Raw genomic sequence first — 19036 nt, forward strand, 5'->3', positions numbered from 1 at the left:
GTTTCCAATTTGATCACATATATGCCCGTTGTACTAATTAATCAATGAGAATACAATATATTCTAATGTCATGAGATAATAATATCTTCAACTACTAAAATCATAGTATTTGTCATATTTAATTATTTTCTACAAAAAAATATTTTTAAAAACTAAAAACAATATAATACATGTCATGATTTTATTAATTAGATAATATAATTTATCTCATAATATAATAGAATATTTTGTTCTCTTAATCAATTATAGAATATAATGTCTAGCATTACTGCTTTTCAGAGTTTATTTAAAAGTTAGTTTTGAAAGACAATGAACTGATGAGAAAAACTGAATACATATCAATTGTCTCAAAAGTGTGTCACCAACTATTCTCACCCAATAAAATTTTGGTACATAGTAATAATAACACAACATTTTGATTAAGTTTCTCTTTACTCAACTTTTTTTAATATGTGTGAAAATTTTCTTAAATGAGACATGATTGTGGATAAACTTTTAAGACAATTGTATTCGAAAAAAAATTAGTTTTCACTCATTTTCTTCACCTTAAACAAACAAACTCACAAATAGGCTTAAGAATTTTTTCTTTAATAAAAATAAAAAATTGAAATGATCTCCGGCAATATTTAATATTAATATTCTTTTTATTTTAAAAATTATACTCACCTTCATTTTTAGAAAAGATAAATATAATTCCTATGGCATCCTTTTAAGTGAGGTGCATAACTTCAATCTTAAAAGAAAGCTTGTGCAATGTTTAATACATGTACTATAAAATATAATTTAGCCAATCTGAACTAATGTATAACTTTTCTTACTATGCATGAGATAAGAAAAAAAAATGAGAGCTAGGCGTGGGAAAAAATATTTCACAATAATTATAATTGACCTTAAAAGAAACCTATATTAACACCATTGCAATTCTATTTTTTGGATCGCACGGGAGACAATCCTATTTGAGCCGGGAACATCCATAAATACGTGGGGAATTTTCTAGTTACAACTTTGATTATATCCAATCCAACCCAACCAAAACCTTAAATTTTTTAAAAGATAAAACATAATATTTTAATTATAAGTCATATAAACAAGAAGGATTAATAATGTACATGTTGTGCTAATAAGACGTTAGTTTAATTATAAGTCATATAAACCATAAGGAGTGACTCTTGTTAGGAGAGACAATCACAAATCTAAAAAAATCAGTTTCTTATCAGAAAAAAGTAAGAAAATATCATTGATAATACAAAAAAACAAAATATTAATCAAATGACGTAAAACTTAGATAAATTCTCATATAGACTTGAAAATTCAAGAATTCAATTAAGAAGAGCAAGGACATAAGATATATAAATAATTATATTATGAAAGTAGGACATAAGATATATGGTGAAAATAGTGAAATAGGTAGTTTAATCATCAATAATCATAAAAAAGTAAAAGAAAGTTGTTCTGAAACCAAATAAACCCTTTTATTGTCTCCAACATTTCCCTCCAAACTCCAAGTGAAACCCTTAACACTCCAAGTTTCTGCACCTAACAACCAAAGTTGCAAAAGTCCTATGATGAAGTCCATTATCTTAAACCCAAAGTGTTCATCTTTATCACCCCATCTTCTTCTTTCTCCCAAAATCTCTTCTTTCTCTCTCTTCTCTCACTCTTCTCTCTCCACCACCCCTTTCCGCCGCAACCCACTTCCAATACCCAATCATCTTCACATGATGTTGAAGTCAAAACCCTTTTCACCCAATACCTTAATTTGCAATTCTCAACATCGAAGCTTGAATTCTGAGCCTTCTCGTTCTTCTTCCGGTGAGATTCATGTCTTAGTGGGACCCATGTTCGCCGGAAAAACTACCTCACTCCTTCGTCGCCTTCAATCTGAGTCCAACAATGGAAGGTTAATATCCCTGTTAACTAAAAAGGCTTTTTTTTCTTCTTAAATTTAGGAGCAATTTTTTAGGACTTTCTCAGAAACATGCCTTTTAGGATATGCTGAATTTCACAAGAACCTCTGCCTAAATTGATTTTTGGGGAATACTTTTTTTTAGAATCCGAAACAATCCCTTAATGGATTTGTTTTGTTTATCTTGAAGTGTGGTACTTCTTGCTTGAATAATTTATGATTTTTGAATGTGTTTTGTCATGATTTTATGCATTTGGTTATTTACATTTATTGGTGAATCATGCATTGCATTTGAAATTACTAGTACTGCAAACTGCAAAAGCATTGATATCCATAAAAGCTTTATTTTTGTGTTCTGGTTCTGAGTGGGAAAGACTTGTTGTTTGGAATGCCATGTTTGCAATCATCATTAGTCAGATATTCTCAGCTTTCAGGTCAAATCTCGCAAAAAGGACCCCGATTTGGATAAAGTATTGACAGGTCTGTGTGTATCGGGAAGGTTGGCAGATGCAATTCGACTGTTGTGGTGTACAGGATTGCCGGTGCACCCAAGAACCTACTCTCTGATGCTGCAGGAGTGTATATTCTGGAAACAGTATAAGAAAGGAAAAAGAATCCATGCACAAATGATTGTTGTTGGATACGCTCCCAATAAATATTTGAAGAACAAGTTGATGATATTATATGCAAAATCAGGATATCTGGAAACTGCCCGATTCTTGTTTAATAATTTGGTGGAGAAGGGATTAATTTCATGGAATGCAATCATAGCTGGCTACATCCAAGAGGGCCTTGAAGATGTTGGATTGGAATTTTTCTATGGGATGAGACAAGCTGGTATAAGACCAGATCAGTATACCTTTGCATCAGTGTTCAGAGCCTGTGCAACTTTGGCAGCATTAGAACCCGGGAAGCAAGCCCATGGTGTAATGATCAAGTGCCAAATCACGGACAATGTTGTGGTCAACAGTGCCTTAATAGACATGTATTTTAAATGCAGTAGTATATGTGATGGACGGCGGCTATTCGATACATGTTTGAGCAGAAATACCATTACTTGGACTATTCTAATATCTGGATATGGTCAGCATGGAAGGGTTGTGGAGGTTTTAGAAAGTTTTCATAAAATGATATCTGAAGGTTTTAGACCAAATTATGTTACTTTTCTTGCAGTTTTGGTTGCTTGCAGCCATGGGGGGTTGATTGATGAGGGACATAAGTATTTTCAATCAATGATAACAGAATATGAAATTATGCCACAAGGAAAACATTATGCAGCAATGGTTGACCTTTTAGGACGTGCTGGGAAGTTAAAAGAGGCTTATGAGTTTGTACTGAGGTCACCTTGTAAAGAGCACTCAGTAATATGGGGTGCCTTGCTTGGAGCGTGTAAGATTCATGGTGACGTAGACTTGTTAAAGATTGCATCAAAGAAGTATTTTGAACTTGATTGTGCAAATGCTGGAAAGTATGTTGTCTTGGCAAATGCTTATGCATCTTCTGGATTGTGGGACGATGTTGAGGAGGTTAGGGCTACAATGAGGGAATCCGGGATGACAAAGGAACCTGGTTATAGCAGGATTGAGGTCCAAAAGGAGGTTTGTTTCTTTTTTAAAGGTGATAAATCTCACCAACAAGCTGATGAGATTTATCAGGTGATTAAAGAGATAACGTCTATTTTGAAGGATGTGGGCTACATTCCTGATTTAAGTGAAAACTGTTAAAGACATACTGTATGTAACGGGATCACATAGGAAATAAGGGGTATGGTGCTTAAACTTTTGGTTGAAATGGATGTAATTTGATTGTCCTCGATGAATTAGACATATTGCTATAGGAATTTAAGTAACATTATATTTTGCAAAGAAAGCTCCTCAGTTACAGGTCATAGATTTGAAATGGAACAGTGAAACATAGGGGACACTCTGCTGTACTAGTATATAGTATACTATATGCCATCTTCAGCGGCATGAGAATGGTGTGATTTTCTTGTTAGCATTAAGCAAACTGATGGGTGATAGCTAACTAGTGGTTTCCCCTGGATACCAGTATACCGTTTTATTGAAATCCAGGGTAGACATGACAATCAGTACTGTCCAGCTCTGTTATGCTTAGTATTGTTCTTGATATTTATTGGATAACAATCACCCTATATTATCGACTTACCGTAGCATCATCCTTGCAGACATATGTTCTGTTTTAAGCTAGCTGGTTTGCTTGTTCAATGTGCAAATGCTGGTTTTTCCTTGTTATTGAGCCACCATGTTGCCTCTTCAGATGACATTTCAGACTGCGAAGTCTGTTATGGTCATCACCCATGGTGAAATTTCCCAGATGATTCCTTTTTCTGATGATCTTCAACAACATGTTGCATTGTGAAAATCTTTATTTTTTAAGTCACGTTTCCTAATTATAATATGATAAGTTGCGTACTAGTTAGTAGTTAGTATATCATGCTTAATAACATGAGGTTACTTTTCCAACTGAGCCACATTTGTGACTGGAAACAAGTGGTTTTATCTTTTAGGAAAGTAACTTCACTATGGACGGTAATATAATTGGTGTTACTAATAGCCTGATTTTTTATGTACATAATTTAAATTTAAGATTTCTCGTATTCAGAAATGTGGCAGTAATTAAATCAAGCAAGGATACAAGATATGGATTAGATTCAATTGTTACACATGATGGTGAGAAATTACCATGTTGGGCACTCGCAAACTTATCATCATTCAAGCAGAAGTTTGGAGTTGATGATTATGAACAGGTATCATATTTTGTTTGTAGTATAGTATGCATCTAATTATTTATACTGCAGGAAATTCAACTTCAGCATGCATCAGAATTGGCAATTCTTTTTTAACAACTCTTTGTTTGTCTGATATTATATTTTGTTATGTTATGATTGATTCTCACAACTAATAAATGATGACAGCTTGATGTGATTGGTATCGATGAAGCTCAATTCTTTGAAGACCTTTATGACTTTTGCCGTGAAGCTGCTGATCATGATGGAAAAACAGTAATAGTTGCAGGACTAGATGGTAACTATTTGAGGTATTTTTACTAATGACTTTGAAGTTCAGAAATTCCCTTTTGTTCTTTTGGATAGGGCTGCAATGAAGCCAAACTTCCACTTGTTTTTTCATGACATGAAAAATTAGTATTAGTTTGACTGTATTATGAGTAATATAGTAAGTTTAGTTGCAAGTTGAATTTCAGCATTAATTAACAGATTTCACAATGGGCCGCGGAGCCTGAATACTTGATTAGAGTCAATTCCAACTTTTCAATCAAACATAATCGCGCACAAGCTCGAGTTATCCAATTAAAGCTCAATTCTTTTCTATGCCGCTATTATTTCGACAAGTCTTACATCACTTTTGTTTTCATTATTATTTTATAGTTGAAATACATACATTATCAAGTTCATGCTGATGATAACTCTACATATACTGACAGGAGGAGCTTTGGTTCTGTCCTTGATATAATTCCACTTGCTGATTCTGTAACCAAGTTAACTGCTCGATGCGAAATATGCGGGAAACGTGCTTTCTTTACATTGAGGAAGACACAGGAGACAGAGATTGAGTTGATTGGGGGAGTTGATGTTTACATGCCAGTGTGCCGGCAACACTATGTCGGTGGACAGGTGGCCATGGAAGCAGCAAGACATGTCCTGGATTCTCAGAAGGTTGAATGTGCTCCCACACATAGATAGGTTTATGTTTCTTTGCATGCCCAGTTTTGTGTCACTTGTAATGTGCTTATGTTTAAACAAGAATGTTCCATATCTATATTATAATGAATCATGTATGTATAGTTTTATTTAAGTCATTAGATCTTTATCAAAAGACAGATTTAGTGAAGTAAGTATCATTTGGTGAATTACATTAGATTCCAATTTCTAATTAACGAGTATCTTGCAAATTTCTATTATATTACTGCTGTGTTTATAATATTTCATTTATCTTGTGCTATTAATAGTTTCCAATATACCATTTCCCAATTTGTTTACCCCTTTTCGATATTGTTTTAGCCCGTTTTTATCTTCCTTTCTATTTATTTACTTTTCTGGAAATTTAAATGGACTTTGAATCTGAGATAAACTAAAATGTATAGTTATGATAATGAGCTAAAATCCAAATTCTTAAAATAGTAAAAGCTATAGAACTTTCTAATTTTTTATGGGCAAAAATTGTTTTTCTTCTTTTAATGGGGAGAACTTATCGCTTTAAATGTTTCAACTCCAATGTTCACAATTAATGTTTTTAAGTATGGCTTCTTTTCACAACTTTTTAATTGATAATGCTCATCCAGTTGTTGAGTTAAAAAGTATCAATCTCATAATTACAATATGTGGAAGCTTGCTTTGCAAATTGCAACTTTGTATGATCATGTCTACTTGTTTGATTTTTTTTGCTAAAGCTGTTTTGACTGTAACTTCTGGTTAATAATTTCACTATACACAGCATGTTCCTCAACACCAAATTACTAACTACAGTAGTAAATAACAAAAAAAGGAAATGTAAGGGAACAGCAAAATGGAAAAATAGATTGAGAAATCAAAATTCAAAATGTAGTACAGAAATAAATGATTGGGTTTTGTTTTAAACTATAAAGCATTTTAAAATCTTATTAGACTTTTATCTGTTATTTCTTAAACATTAGATATTGCTTTCCCCACCCAATTCACCTAGGTGCAGATATTTAACAAACAATTCTCCAAAAAGCTCTTACCACCCTCATGCTTTTTCAATTTGCACCCTCTTCATTTTTTGTTATAGTTGTAGCAAATAGGGAATTGAACAGTAAATTAAACTACATAAATGTGTGCTGAGAATGCAACTATATGATGTATATTTAAAGAATAATGAAAATAAAAAAAGACTAAGATCCATAACAGCAGGGGTTACAACTTACAACTATATGATGTATATTTAATGATAATAAGAAAAGACTAAAATCCATAACAGCAGGGGTTAACTTACTAAAAATATGAAAATATGTTAACTGCCTAAACTAGTAAAATTCTTTACAGTAACATGCTAATATGTAAAGAAGAAAATAAATCTCAGAGCCAAAATAAAATATGAAAGAATGCTGAAGGGGTGCTACTTATGAGGTTTTGCTGATGATATAAAATATTTTCATCAAAATATAAATTACTTCTTTTCTCTTTTTATGTAGTTTTTTTCTGTTTTGAAATCAACTACAAAGTTTTCAATGTCATACTAAACATGAAGGTCAAACCAGCCAAACAACTTTACCATATCAAAAACACATTTATTCAATAAGAATATGTTGTTAACTGATTGTTGCTGCTTTGACCAATGCTCTTCTCAAAAGCCATGACAAGTGTTTACCTGAAAGTTAATGATATAATTACTTTAGCAAAAACAAAGTTGATACATGTAAAGATTACTTTTAAGCCAAACAAATATATTTATTTTCTCCATGTAAGTTCATATATATAAAACTGTTTGTAATGTACCTTTAACTGAACCATATACTTTCACCTCAGCTATAGTGAGATAGAGGCTATACAGCTCTCATTGACAGGTAATTGAATACCTTCTGGTTGCAAATTGTGATTTTTCTTAGCTATAGTCTCTTTTCCGGCAGAATTTCTCGACCGAGCAAGGCGCTTGATACAATTCAAACGCAAGGATTTTGCAGTACTACCTGATTTATTTCAGAACATTAATGATTAAAAGTATCAAATTTCCACTTGAGATATTATCTTAGGCATTTCTATTTAACAAATTAATAATAATTTACTCACCATAATCACCAGTTGATACATCTTCCTTTGTTATCAACTCTGCTGCAACCTGATGAATACCAGCAGGATCGCTGCTTGAACATGTCACGTTTCGCGCAAGTCGTCTTACATGATTTAGGCGTAACTTTGTTGATGAATTCGCTGGATTACGATCTAGAGTTGCCACATGTCTCGATGATCCTATTGGTTACATTGCAGCACCAACAAAAATAATAAATCCGTAAATCTTCTAGTTTCAATACAAACAACAACACAAACCTCACCACATGAGGCCAGTTGCATAGATCAAAGTTATCAAACGATATTATTCAATACCATCATAAACTTTTAGCACAACGAACAAAAAACTGTAACATGCTTATCCTTTGTGATCACAAGAAGAACTAACCTTCATCAACATTGGTTCTCAAGTTTAATGTTTCTAGTCCTTGGTTGGGGACATGTTGAGGAAGACCAATACCATGACATAGTACACTGTAGTCTAATAAGGTATTAGAAATGATCTCTTGAAGCTCATCACTAGTACTAGCTTCAGCTGCACTTGATTCTATTGACTGATTTTGATGAAGGAGAGGTATGAATGGACCATAAGCAATGGCAGCTCTATGTCTTCGGAGCTGATAATTTCTTCGGCGTCTGGCTAAATGTTTTTCCCTTTGTTCTTGAGTCATGGATTGTCTCCTCTGTCTGTCGCGAATTCGCCTCCTCTCCCTTTCTTCCTCCCTTCGCATTCTCCTCAAATCTGTTCTCTCTGCAAATCCTTCCATGCAAACTCACCCTAGTAACCTCTGTTCTAAATAACCCTACCAATTTATTCATTCTAAGCTATAAGTAACTATAATCATTGTTGAACCTCAACAAATTGGGATTGTTCTTCTCAATATACACACATTGACAGTGATTGTTTCTTCCTAATCATTCAACCAAAAACAAAAACATTGAATCAAGATAAAATTGTTGTGTCATTAGTCACATTCATATGGATGGCATCATTAACAAACAAAGCCTTGTTCTAAGAAAATGAAATTCATGACAATGAAGCAAAATAGAATATGATAATCATGAGAAATTATTATTAAACCGAACCTGCTTCTATAAATTACAATTACAAACATAAAAAATTAAATAAGAAAAGGGTTATTTTATTCATAGAAATTGGACATTGAATCAGAAGCTAATACTTTAATATGAATCTATGAAAATGAAATATATATTTTTTGAATTGTTGAATGAAAATTGAGAATGAAAGACATGTTACCTGTTCAGTGCAGATCTGAATACTTTGGAAATAGAACGAATCAATATGTGGGTAATTAAGGGTATTAAAAATGAAATGGAGCATGGTTAATAAATGGTAATAAATATTTCCTTTTATTCAATTAATTTAATTTAATTTTATTGAGAGGGGATCCGGTCACTCCAAACTCGGTATCATAGATCTAAATCATTAGATTATCTAGAATTGATAACTAAGATATGAAATAAGTTTTTTAAAGATACTATTGGAGTTAGTACATCTCTATTTGATTTGATTGAGATCTGCATGAGACAAGTTTGAGATTTCCCTTGCTTTTGCATCCCATAAAACGGTTCTCTAGAGAGTTTGCCAACTCACTCAACTATGTGGTCGCTTATGAATCTGAAGCTATATACAAGGTTCAATGAAATGCATCATCTCTAATTTATAACTCATGCCACTACTGTTTCTTTAATGTTTAGTAGCAAACCCCAAAAAAACTAAGGTTTAAACCATGTCTTCACTCTTAGCTTTAAATAAACTAATTTAGTTTTAAAGAGTAGTATTTATTTAAGGATTTAATTTGGACCCTTAGCATTGTAGAATTTAATAATTTCTCTAGTTTATATTATCTGTTTTTATTTATTGTCATGTTTATGCTTTGCCTAAAACAAAAATGGAAACTGTAAACCGAAGTAAAAGCTACCCAATGTTTATTCACTTTTTTGTAGACAGGATAAAAATTTATGGATATATATCTCATCAATACTAATTATGTGTAATAATAATTTATGAATAAGAATAAGTATTATAATGTCGTAGATATTCATATATTTATAAATTTATTTTTTAGTTAAATATTATATGTATATATATTTCTTATTATCTTAAGATTATATATCATGTACTTTATTATTATTTCATAATAAATTTTAATAATTTCACTATATATTTATTATTATTTATAGAATATTTATATTTATATATTAATTATTACAAATTATATAAATATATAAATAAAATTATAAATTCATTGGTGAATATCCACTACGTATAAATATCCTCAAATAGTGTGAGTATGACATGGTTAAGCACTAGTCATGTCCACCCAGCCCCATAAAATCCACCTTTTTTTTTATGTTCGTGAGACTATTTTTCTAGTAACAAACTAAACATAACATAATATGTACGGTATAAGCTTATTAATTGAAAACAATAATGATGGAATGATAAAGCTGGAGGAGCTATTTCTTGTAATATCTAACATAATAATTCAATAACAATGTATAAATATTATATACTATAAGTAAATATATGTTTTTCTCTTTTTTAAAATGTTTGAATTTAATATATAATATTGAATTATTGACATTCTTCCCTCATTGCAACATTAGGAAATGCAATAATTTATTTCAAACATCTCAATCTACAAAAAAAAAATACTTACATTTCATACAAAAGATAATAATATATAAAGTCCCTCTAATCACCATGAACTATTTTTATTTTTTCATTACTAATTAAAATTTATGAGTTGGTGAAATTAGTATATTGTTAAATTACTAATAGTTCAATATAGAAATCATTTCAGACAGACTCACAACAATATCAAACGTTAGCCAAGTTGATATTCACAGGAAACACCATTAAAATACAAAATTAGAGAAGAAGAAGATAAATAAATTGAACAGCTACAAAGAGGTAATGCAAAAAAATATTTGTATACAAAATAAAATAATAATTATCTAAAAATCAAAGTTAAAACAAAATATAGGAACTAAAAAAATTGTTATTAAATTACCGTTATTTTTATTTAACCAATTTCACCAACCCTACCTGAAAATTTAATTAGTACTTAGGAAAAAAGAATAATTTATGGTCATTATTTACCAAAGTCATAAAGTTTAGGATAATTTTATACAATTTCTCTTAAAAAATAAAGAATAAAACATTTGTACATAAAAATAATAATTTATATATGTACCAAAAAGATGATGTGTCAATGGAATCAGTGATGGATCTTAATCTATAGTTTAGATAGAGCAACAATATTTAATACAATTCATAATTAACATTAGATGAATAATAAAAAATATAAAGAAACATTAATAATTATTTTAAAGTTTCAAAATAACATATTAATTCTAAATAACAATAATCAACAATTAAAGACAATAAATAAAAATGTTTATTTCGCTGAAAATATTCTTCAATGTTTTAAAGACTTAAAGTCATTGATGATTGAATTAGAGCTAAATGTTTTAGCTATTTTATTTTCATCATAAATTACGATGTTATAAGCAAGAAATTCAATTTTTTAATCTTACTATGTGATTTTATTTTGTTGTTGGAAATGATCTTCATATAATAGCTAAATCATTAAGTTAAAATAAGACAAACAACTTAATCAAACAAAAAATATGCGTTCAATTTGTGCATATTACCAAAGTTGTACTTAATTCAGAGATGGTTGAGAGTTTTACAAACATAAATGACTAACAATATCAAATTGACATATCAAGTTAAGCTTCTCTTGCTCACTAAGATATATATGGTAGCATTTTTTTCACAAAAGTACATATATTATCAATATTAAGTGGTTTATAAAAATCCTTAGGATATTAAGATTTTTACTATAAAGTTTCACAAAGAAAATTTGTGATTTTTATAATTTATTTTTTAAGTATAATCATTGCGAAATCAAATGAAAACATAGTTATATGCAATATCAATCTACATATATAAGAAAATTTGATTCATTATCTATAACTTTAAAAAAATGAGTTTGAATGAATATTTTAGTAAAGACATCATTTGCATAAAGATAAAAAAATAAAAAAAATATTTTAATAAATTAAAAAAATGCCCCCAAGAACATCCACCTTCCTTATCTTATAGGATAACGATCCTCCACCTTATCCAACCGCTGAAGATGGTTCCTTCTCCATTATTGTTGTACATAAAATCAAAATATATTGATGTGAGAGCAGAAATGGAAATACATAGTACTAACAATAAGTCCAAAGGTTAACTACAATGAATGAAGACATGCAAAATCGAAACAACATATAAAGGTTCGGACAAACATTCACATTTATGAAATGACTTTATTTTTTTCATTTCTTCATATCTAAAACTCAACTTGCAAATAGAGCAGGAGAATACAAAACATTTTATATACAAGAAAAGAAAAGTGAAAAAGAGCAACAAAAAATATACATTCTCATTATAAGATTACTTCAAGCTTTCACCAAAATTTGTCCTATATCTTGCATCCCTATCCTAATTACAACTTCTCAATAATTGGGCTTGTTCAACGTGTCTTGATGTCATATTCAATACTTTCTGAGTATGACACAATCCATTAATTAAGTATATACTACTGTGAGGAATGAATTTGTCCCTTCTTATATGTTTATATAAAAAGTAAATCAACTCATTTGGATTCATATTTACACATGGATTAATAACTAAGATATAATAAAAGGCTAGTGGTAGACCAAAGCATTAGTAATTTCCAATTGAACCTTACATTATCTCTAAGTAAAAATGAATTAAACTAGAAAACAAAATGAGTAACTTACTAATCTCACATTAATTACTGTATTAAACTCTAGAAAAAGAACTATCACTTCGCAAGTTGGTTTTTTAAAAGGTGATGAGGCTCTTACATATTGTATTTCCCTTCAAAACCCAACTCACAAAAATAACTATGATTTAAGATTCTATCTGTTTCAGTTTAACATTGAAATGTACATCAAGCTTAGAGATTCAGCTGTATAACCCAAAATTACATGTTGCAACAGAGCTAACCCTCAAGTCCTATTCAGAAAGTGAAAGATATCACTGAACTATGGTTAAGGATCATGAAAAGGGAGAGAAAGGTGACAAGAAATTATACATATACCTAACACATTTGAGTCAGTTACATATCCATGCAGATGAGGTAGACATAGGTCTATTCTTCCATCCAAGATAAAGAACACCATCTCTATGTGCAAGCCTATAATTTTCATTGAATTCATTCAACATATTTCTAACTGCATCCATATTTGAGGAACTCAATGGATATGGTGCAAATCCAGCCATTGAAAATCTTGACCTCCACTTTCCAAAAGGTTCATGCCTTTCCACCCTCTCAGCCCCCTCACAAGCTATCATGTTGACGATGTCTCGAGCCACACAGTGCTGTTCGGCACTGATCCTTTGCTTATCGTCTCTGCGGCGAGCCACGTCTATGGACTCAAACATGGCGGTGTAGTAATCTAGGGTCTCGACAAACCTATGGAAAAAGGGAGAAGTGTTGGTGTTGGATTCTTGCTCAACAAGGGTCACAACCTTTGGTGACAAGCTCTTCACCAATCTCAACAGCCTGTCTCTATGGTTCTCCGTGCTCACACTCTCATCCGGCATATGGTGCAAAACATAAGGGAAGTTTACAGCCAGTGCTTCACCGGGTCGAACTACAAGGTTTTCTAGTTCAACCTCACTGCCACACATGGCGGCACTATGGAACTCAAATGGCACTCCACAAGACTTGGCATAATCTGAGAGCCGTTTCCCTACAATGTCAAGTCCCCCACCCCTAGCATGAAATGATTGGGAATCATCGACGCCAGTAACTCGAAGAAATGGAGGACCACCAGGCCTAGATGCAAGAGCTTGCATGAGTAACATCCACTGTGTGCCCTGTGCAATTTGGAAGTCAATTATATGAATCCTTGATTCATTTTGCATTGCTTCTCCGATTACAACATTCGCCGATATGTAAGCGAACTTAAAATACGGGCAAATCTGATACAGGATATGCATGTAAGTCATTAGATCTTTGCTTGTTGGTTGTTCACACTTCAAGGCTTTGTAGATTAAGCTCCCTGATGATTCCAATCTAGCTCTAAGACCCTCCAACATGTAAGCACCTAACCTCTGGATGGGTTCCCCAGCAACAGATACCATCTTCACTAACACATTATCCATCCACCCTATTGCTGTTTGAAAATCTTCATCCGACACGGCTCTTGCGCATAGAACCAGGACTTCTTTCAAGTCTAACTTCGGAATCATTTCCGCAATAAGAAGCCAATTATATTTATCTATTTGAGGTCCTCTTTGAAGGTCACCCTTGAAGCAGCAATGAAAACTGTTGACAATATCCGGTTCAGGCCCCAACAACGAAATCTCGAGTTCTCTAAGTTTGTGCTTCAATTCATAGTCATCATCGGCACTAGAGTACACACTTATTGGTGATCCATAGGTGTTGTTAGATGACTGGTGCTGATCTGAATTGTATGATTGAGAACCTTGTGAAGAAAAGGGACTCCTATTGGATGATACACTAGCATAGGAAGGAGAATCACAACCAATGAGACCATTGATTGCTGGAGATGATTCGAGGGTAAAGTACTGCTCCTTTAAGGTCTCAAAAGAAACAATGGTTCCTTGGCTGCTGCTACCGTCGACATCATGGCTTGAATTGCTTTGTAGTATTTGGCAACTTGTGTTGGGATCAATGCCATGCACAGGCTGGTGGTATAAACTGAAGCCGGGTGAGGTATCGTGTTTCCGAGATGTTTGCATCTAAGAAGAAATTATTTTACTCAGTCGAGACGAAGGGATCAGAGTAGCGAGTAGCTTAACAAATGCTTCCCAAGTTCTTTATGTCACCCCTCTGTTAAATGCATAGAGCTCAACGATACTGTTTTGCTGAAGAGTCGATCTTCGCTTTGATAATCTGCTAGATACTTTCAATATCAGCAAAAGTTGTTGTCAACAACAGTTCACAATTGTATTGAAGAGCCACAACCTGCATAGCAAGGTAAATTATTAATGCAAGAAATAAATTTTAATTTTATAACAGCTTCACAAAGCAAGAATTGGTGAAATGAAGATGTACAAAAAAGAAAAGCAAATTGAAACTTGGAAATTGGATCAAAATTTCGAATCATGATAAAATGCACAAAATGGAAGTAATGAAGGACTTTATCATTATGATTAGATTTTCACTCAAATGGGATTTCTTTATAGGAATAGGGGGAGGTATAATGATCCAAAAATTAACTAGTACATATCTAAGATTTAAATCACCAATGTCTTTGATAAAAAATCATTCACAAATAAGTGTAAAATTGATAATAGTTCATGAAGTAATGATATATCAGAAAATAACTTATGAGTTATGACTAAGGTAACCGAAAGAACAGATCATACCCATCATAAAGTAAGGAATAAAAACAATACTTTATTCTTTATTCTCTCAGAAATAACTTTTAGCATATAGGTTAAGTCTAACATGTAATTCACTTCATAGCAAAACCAACAAAGTTACAAACTATATATATATAGTGGAAGAGCCAGACAAGTAGATTTAATGAAAGAGTAAGGAAATAATTCAACTTTTAAGAGAGAGAAAAAAGTATTAGTTTTAAGTAATAAACAGTAAAAATTAAAAACAGAAAATTAAGTTTTATTCATTTTTTTCCTATTGGGTTTTCATCCTTTTTGTTGCTTAGAATTGTATAAACAAAACCATCAATAAGGTGAGAAAGAAAAAAAACAACATAATCGTGGTCTTGAAACCAGAATAAGTTATAGACCAAAACAGACAAACTCCAAAACAAACAAAGAAATGAAATCAAAACCCAATCTTTTTAAATTTTGAAGACAAACATAAGTATTATCAGATTCCAATACAAACCCAGAATTTTTCCCAATCAAACTAGAACCTCAATCCAACACATCACACAAGTCCAACAAAATAAACAGAAAACCCACGTGCCATTTTTTCCCACAACACAAACCCATCAACCTTATATATGCTAAAGTTTAAGGACAGAACATACCTTTTGTTGCAACACTAGATTCACATAGGTACAGTTATGTATCGTATGGAATAAGATTTGTACCAGAGAAGTAAGATAGTGGTTTTGCTAAGAGAGAGAGAGAGAAAGGTATAAGCCTTCTACAAGTCAAAAAAACGATGGGCTAGAAATAAGAGCGCGTTATGGTGCTTATATATATATATATACAATAATGAAGTAAGGTATGGTAAGAAATGCCACTATGAATTAAATGTAATTACATTATGAACCTAAGTGGGACATGCATGTAATAATAGTTTAACACTTTACTCGGTTTTGCGGTTAGTAATAAGACCAACGGGAAAAAATTAGAATGTTCTACACCGAGTAAAGTAGGTATACTATACTCCAAGCAAAATATGTGTGGAAATTAGATTTTGGAAAAAAGGAAGAAAAAGGAACTTATTTTATTATTTTTTAAACTGTAAGTATTATTTACTTCGATAAGAAAAATCCAAAAAATGTTGAGAGAAAGGTTAAATACTAAAATAAAACATGAATCTGATTTAATTAAAGAATTTTTATTAAATATGTATGATTGGTATCATAAGTAACTAAAAGTTACCGAGAAAATGATAATAATGTATGATTGATCAGTAATGCAAAATCTTTGCATTAACTATGCATCAAAATTAACTAATACTATATCTTTCATTTGTAGGTTTAGAACTTCATTAACTATTATATTTTATATATATCTTTATTTGATTTTTTTTTATTGATTTAGTATTAGAAAAAACATTTAACATGTCACTTATTTTTTTTTATCAACTTTGTGAAACGAATGAAATAACACTCCACTAATTTTTTGATTTATGAGAAAGCTAAAGAACAAAAAGAAGGCTAAAATTAAGGGGGAATTGATAATTGAAAAAACAAAATTATTTTTTAATAATAAATTTACGAAATTATTACTTTCTTCTACTACTGAATATAAATTCGCATAAATTCTCTTCAATGTGGATAGATCAATCTATCTAATAACATATCATTATAGTGTCATATTATTTTAAATTTCAATTACTTTTTTAACTACATATTTTTATTTATTTATAATTTAAATATTTTAATTTCAATTTTAAAAGTTACATATTTTTCTAAATTAATTATATAATCTTTTAATCTATGATTAAAATTTTATCTTAACTTAAAATTTTTGTACCATGGTTAAAATAGTTTTTATTTTACAATAAAATGTTCTTTTTATATTTAAAACGTAAAATGATAAGATTGAGATTCAAAAAGCGTATGTTTGGTATTTTTTATATATTTATATACAAATTTAATCAAATCTAAATAATTTGAACTTGATTCATAAAGGAGACTACCGAATTTAGTCAACACGCTTTTTTATTGAATTAAGATATTTTTATAGATTACAATCATAATAAGTGTATATATCAACTAAAATATTAATAATTAAAATTTATTGCTAATGACAATAATATATTTGTTCCATCCCGGTCATAACTGGGCAATTACCCACCAGACCCCGAACATGGTACTTGCTGCCCTGTACAGTCATCGTTACCCGCCTCCAGGTTGACTTGCTAGCAGAAGAAGCCATAAATGCTTCTGACATGACATTGACATCTCTGACCTATCATTTAATGTGTCTCTGACCCACCATTTAATATACCTCTGACCCACCATTAAATGTGCCTCTGACCCACTATTTAATGTGCTTCTGACTCGCCTCCAATGTCGGATAACAGGCCGCCTGCCACGCCGCATGCACATTCCACCTACCCCGATAAATCAACAAGAACATATTTGCAGGTCAAAGTAAGGACGACCAAAGTACGTCCTTTGTACCCTCAGCACTTCCTAAGCTCTATAAATAGAAGAGACCATGCATGGAGTATAATTAATTCTCATTCCCTCATTTATTACTACATTTATTGCTCTAACTTCTCTCTTATTTACTCCCTTCTCTCTAGAATACTTTATTGACTTGATCGTCGGAGAACCTCTTCAGGTACCTCCCCAAGCTGGTCTAGAAGATCATCTGATCAAGTTACTCGTTCTCCTACACTACACCAGACATATTCTTCCAACCATCCCTCTTCAACTTCTAACCATCCATCCTCAGCTCCTAATCATCTACTTTTAACGTTAAAGAACATTGACGCAGTCTATGGCTTACCTACAACATGGTGACCACCCGTAATCAAGCTCAATCACTTAGCCATACAGAACCACCCAACCCGAATCATGACATCTCTTCCATTGAACCTCCATCACTAGTACATCCATCTCACCGAGCTAGCCAAAGTCATCCCCCAAATACCATCCCAGAAGCACCCACTATCCAACAACTCCTCCACATGATCCAAACCCAAGGCCAAATTATCCAACAATATGCCCAGCTACTAGCCGAGCTGCGCCAACACAGACCAAAACCTAGCAATGGACCTTCGCGACTTAGTTGCCGATGAGCACTCCACTGAATCTGCTGAAGCCTCTAGGCTAGTAGTCCTCTCAAACACGAAAACCACTCAGGTAACTCACCCCCCCACCATAACTCCTCACAAGCAAGATATTCTTTCACCGAAACCATTATGTCTTCACCACTCCCAAAACATCTCAACCGACCAAGCAACATCGAGCAGTACGATGGAACAAGTGACCCACAGGATCATCTGGATGCCTTAGGCCTCAATGCTTTTTCATGGAGCCACCAACCCCATCATGTGTCGAGCATTTCCTCTTACTCTGAAACGCGCTGCCCTGTAGTGGTTTACTCAGCTCACACCAAACAACATCGACTAATGGGTCACCCTCGCCAACGAATTCAACATCCACTTCACAGCAAGCAAAGAGCAGCCCCGCTCTTCTTACACACTGTCTGGTATACGATAGGAGCCCCATGAACCCCTCCAAGCTTACCTTAACAGATTCAACTTGGAGGCCATGGAGGTTCGCACCCTGAGCCTGGTGGTGGCAGTGCACATTTTGGTGACAAGCCTGCATGATGGTCTCTTCAAGCAAGAATTAGCTAAATATTCAGACCTCACAATGGAAGAACTCCAATCTAAGGCTCATCAATTCATCAATCTAGAAGAAACTCATCCTAACTGCCCATCCACCGAGCATAGAGAATACCAACTCCCTTCACGGGAAGCCAAATGCCCAAAAATACACGAGCACCCTCGAGATGATCCACTCTGACAACCAAAAAACCAAAATACTCCTCTTACACCCCCTTAATGCTAGCCGAATTAGAATCCTACAAGAAGTTATGGCCACCC

The 19036-nt window shown here is 32.5% G+C and overlaps 3 protein-coding genes and 1 long non-coding RNA gene across 7 annotated transcripts; 2 read left to right on the forward strand and 2 right to left on the reverse strand.

Annotated features, from left to right (window-relative positions):
* On the forward strand, nucleotides 1440-5741 carry LOC109334834 (thymidine kinase a-like). Of its 2 annotated transcripts, XM_019570811.1 has the most exons (4): nucleotides 1457-1900; nucleotides 4529-4673; nucleotides 4842-4963; nucleotides 5369-5741. In XM_019570811.1, the coding sequence occupies exons 1-4, from the start codon at nucleotides 1563-1565 to the stop codon at nucleotides 5625-5627; spliced, it is 864 nt and encodes a 287-aa protein (XP_019426356.1). In that variant the 5' UTR covers nucleotides 1457-1562; the 3' UTR covers nucleotides 5628-5741. The 2 variants fall into 2 exon arrangements, with proteins under 2 accessions (XP_019426355.1, XP_019426356.1); XM_019570810.1 differs by lacking the exons at nucleotides 4842-4963; nucleotides 5369-5741 and adding an exon at nucleotides 2334-3523 and having other exon boundaries at nucleotides 1440-1900; nucleotides 4529-4655.
* On the forward strand, nucleotides 3530-4522 carry LOC109334836. The gene is made up of 3 exons (XR_002106150.1): nucleotides 3530-3643; nucleotides 4092-4097; nucleotides 4350-4522. It is a non-coding gene; the product is annotated as an uncharacterized LOC109334836 (long non-coding RNA).
* On the reverse strand, nucleotides 6991-9318 carry LOC109333815. 3 transcript variants are annotated; one of them, XM_019569391.1, is made up of 5 exons: nucleotides 8950-9318; nucleotides 8080-8602; nucleotides 7692-7871; nucleotides 7426-7591; nucleotides 6991-7272 (listed from the first exon to the last, which is right to left on the reverse strand). In XM_019569391.1, the coding sequence occupies exons 2-4, from the start codon at nucleotides 8456-8458 to the stop codon at nucleotides 7431-7433; spliced, it is 720 nt and encodes a 239-aa protein (XP_019424936.1). In that variant the 5' UTR covers nucleotides 8459-8602; nucleotides 8950-9318; the 3' UTR covers nucleotides 6991-7272; nucleotides 7426-7430. The 3 variants fall into 3 exon arrangements, with proteins under 3 accessions (XP_019424936.1, XP_019424934.1, XP_019424935.1); XM_019569389.1 differs by having other exon boundaries at nucleotides 7401-7591; nucleotides 8950-9080; XM_019569390.1 differs by having other exon boundaries at nucleotides 7401-7591; nucleotides 8080-8494; nucleotides 8950-9079.
* Nucleotides 12642-15906, reverse strand: LOC109334582 (scarecrow-like protein 13). Its single transcript, XM_019570431.1, has 2 exons — nucleotides 15768-15906; nucleotides 12642-14731 (listed from the first exon to the last, which is right to left on the reverse strand). The coding sequence occupies exon 2, from the start codon at nucleotides 14503-14505 to the stop codon at nucleotides 12850-12852; it is 1656 nt and encodes a 551-aa protein (XP_019425976.1). The 5' UTR covers nucleotides 14506-14731; nucleotides 15768-15906; the 3' UTR covers nucleotides 12642-12849.

The sequence above is a fragment of the Lupinus angustifolius genome, chromosome LG19 (assembly GCF_001865875.1).
Source record: "Lupinus angustifolius cultivar Tanjil chromosome LG19, LupAngTanjil_v1.0, whole genome shotgun sequence".
Classification (NCBI taxonomy): domain Eukaryota; kingdom Viridiplantae; phylum Streptophyta; class Magnoliopsida; order Fabales; family Fabaceae; genus Lupinus; species Lupinus angustifolius.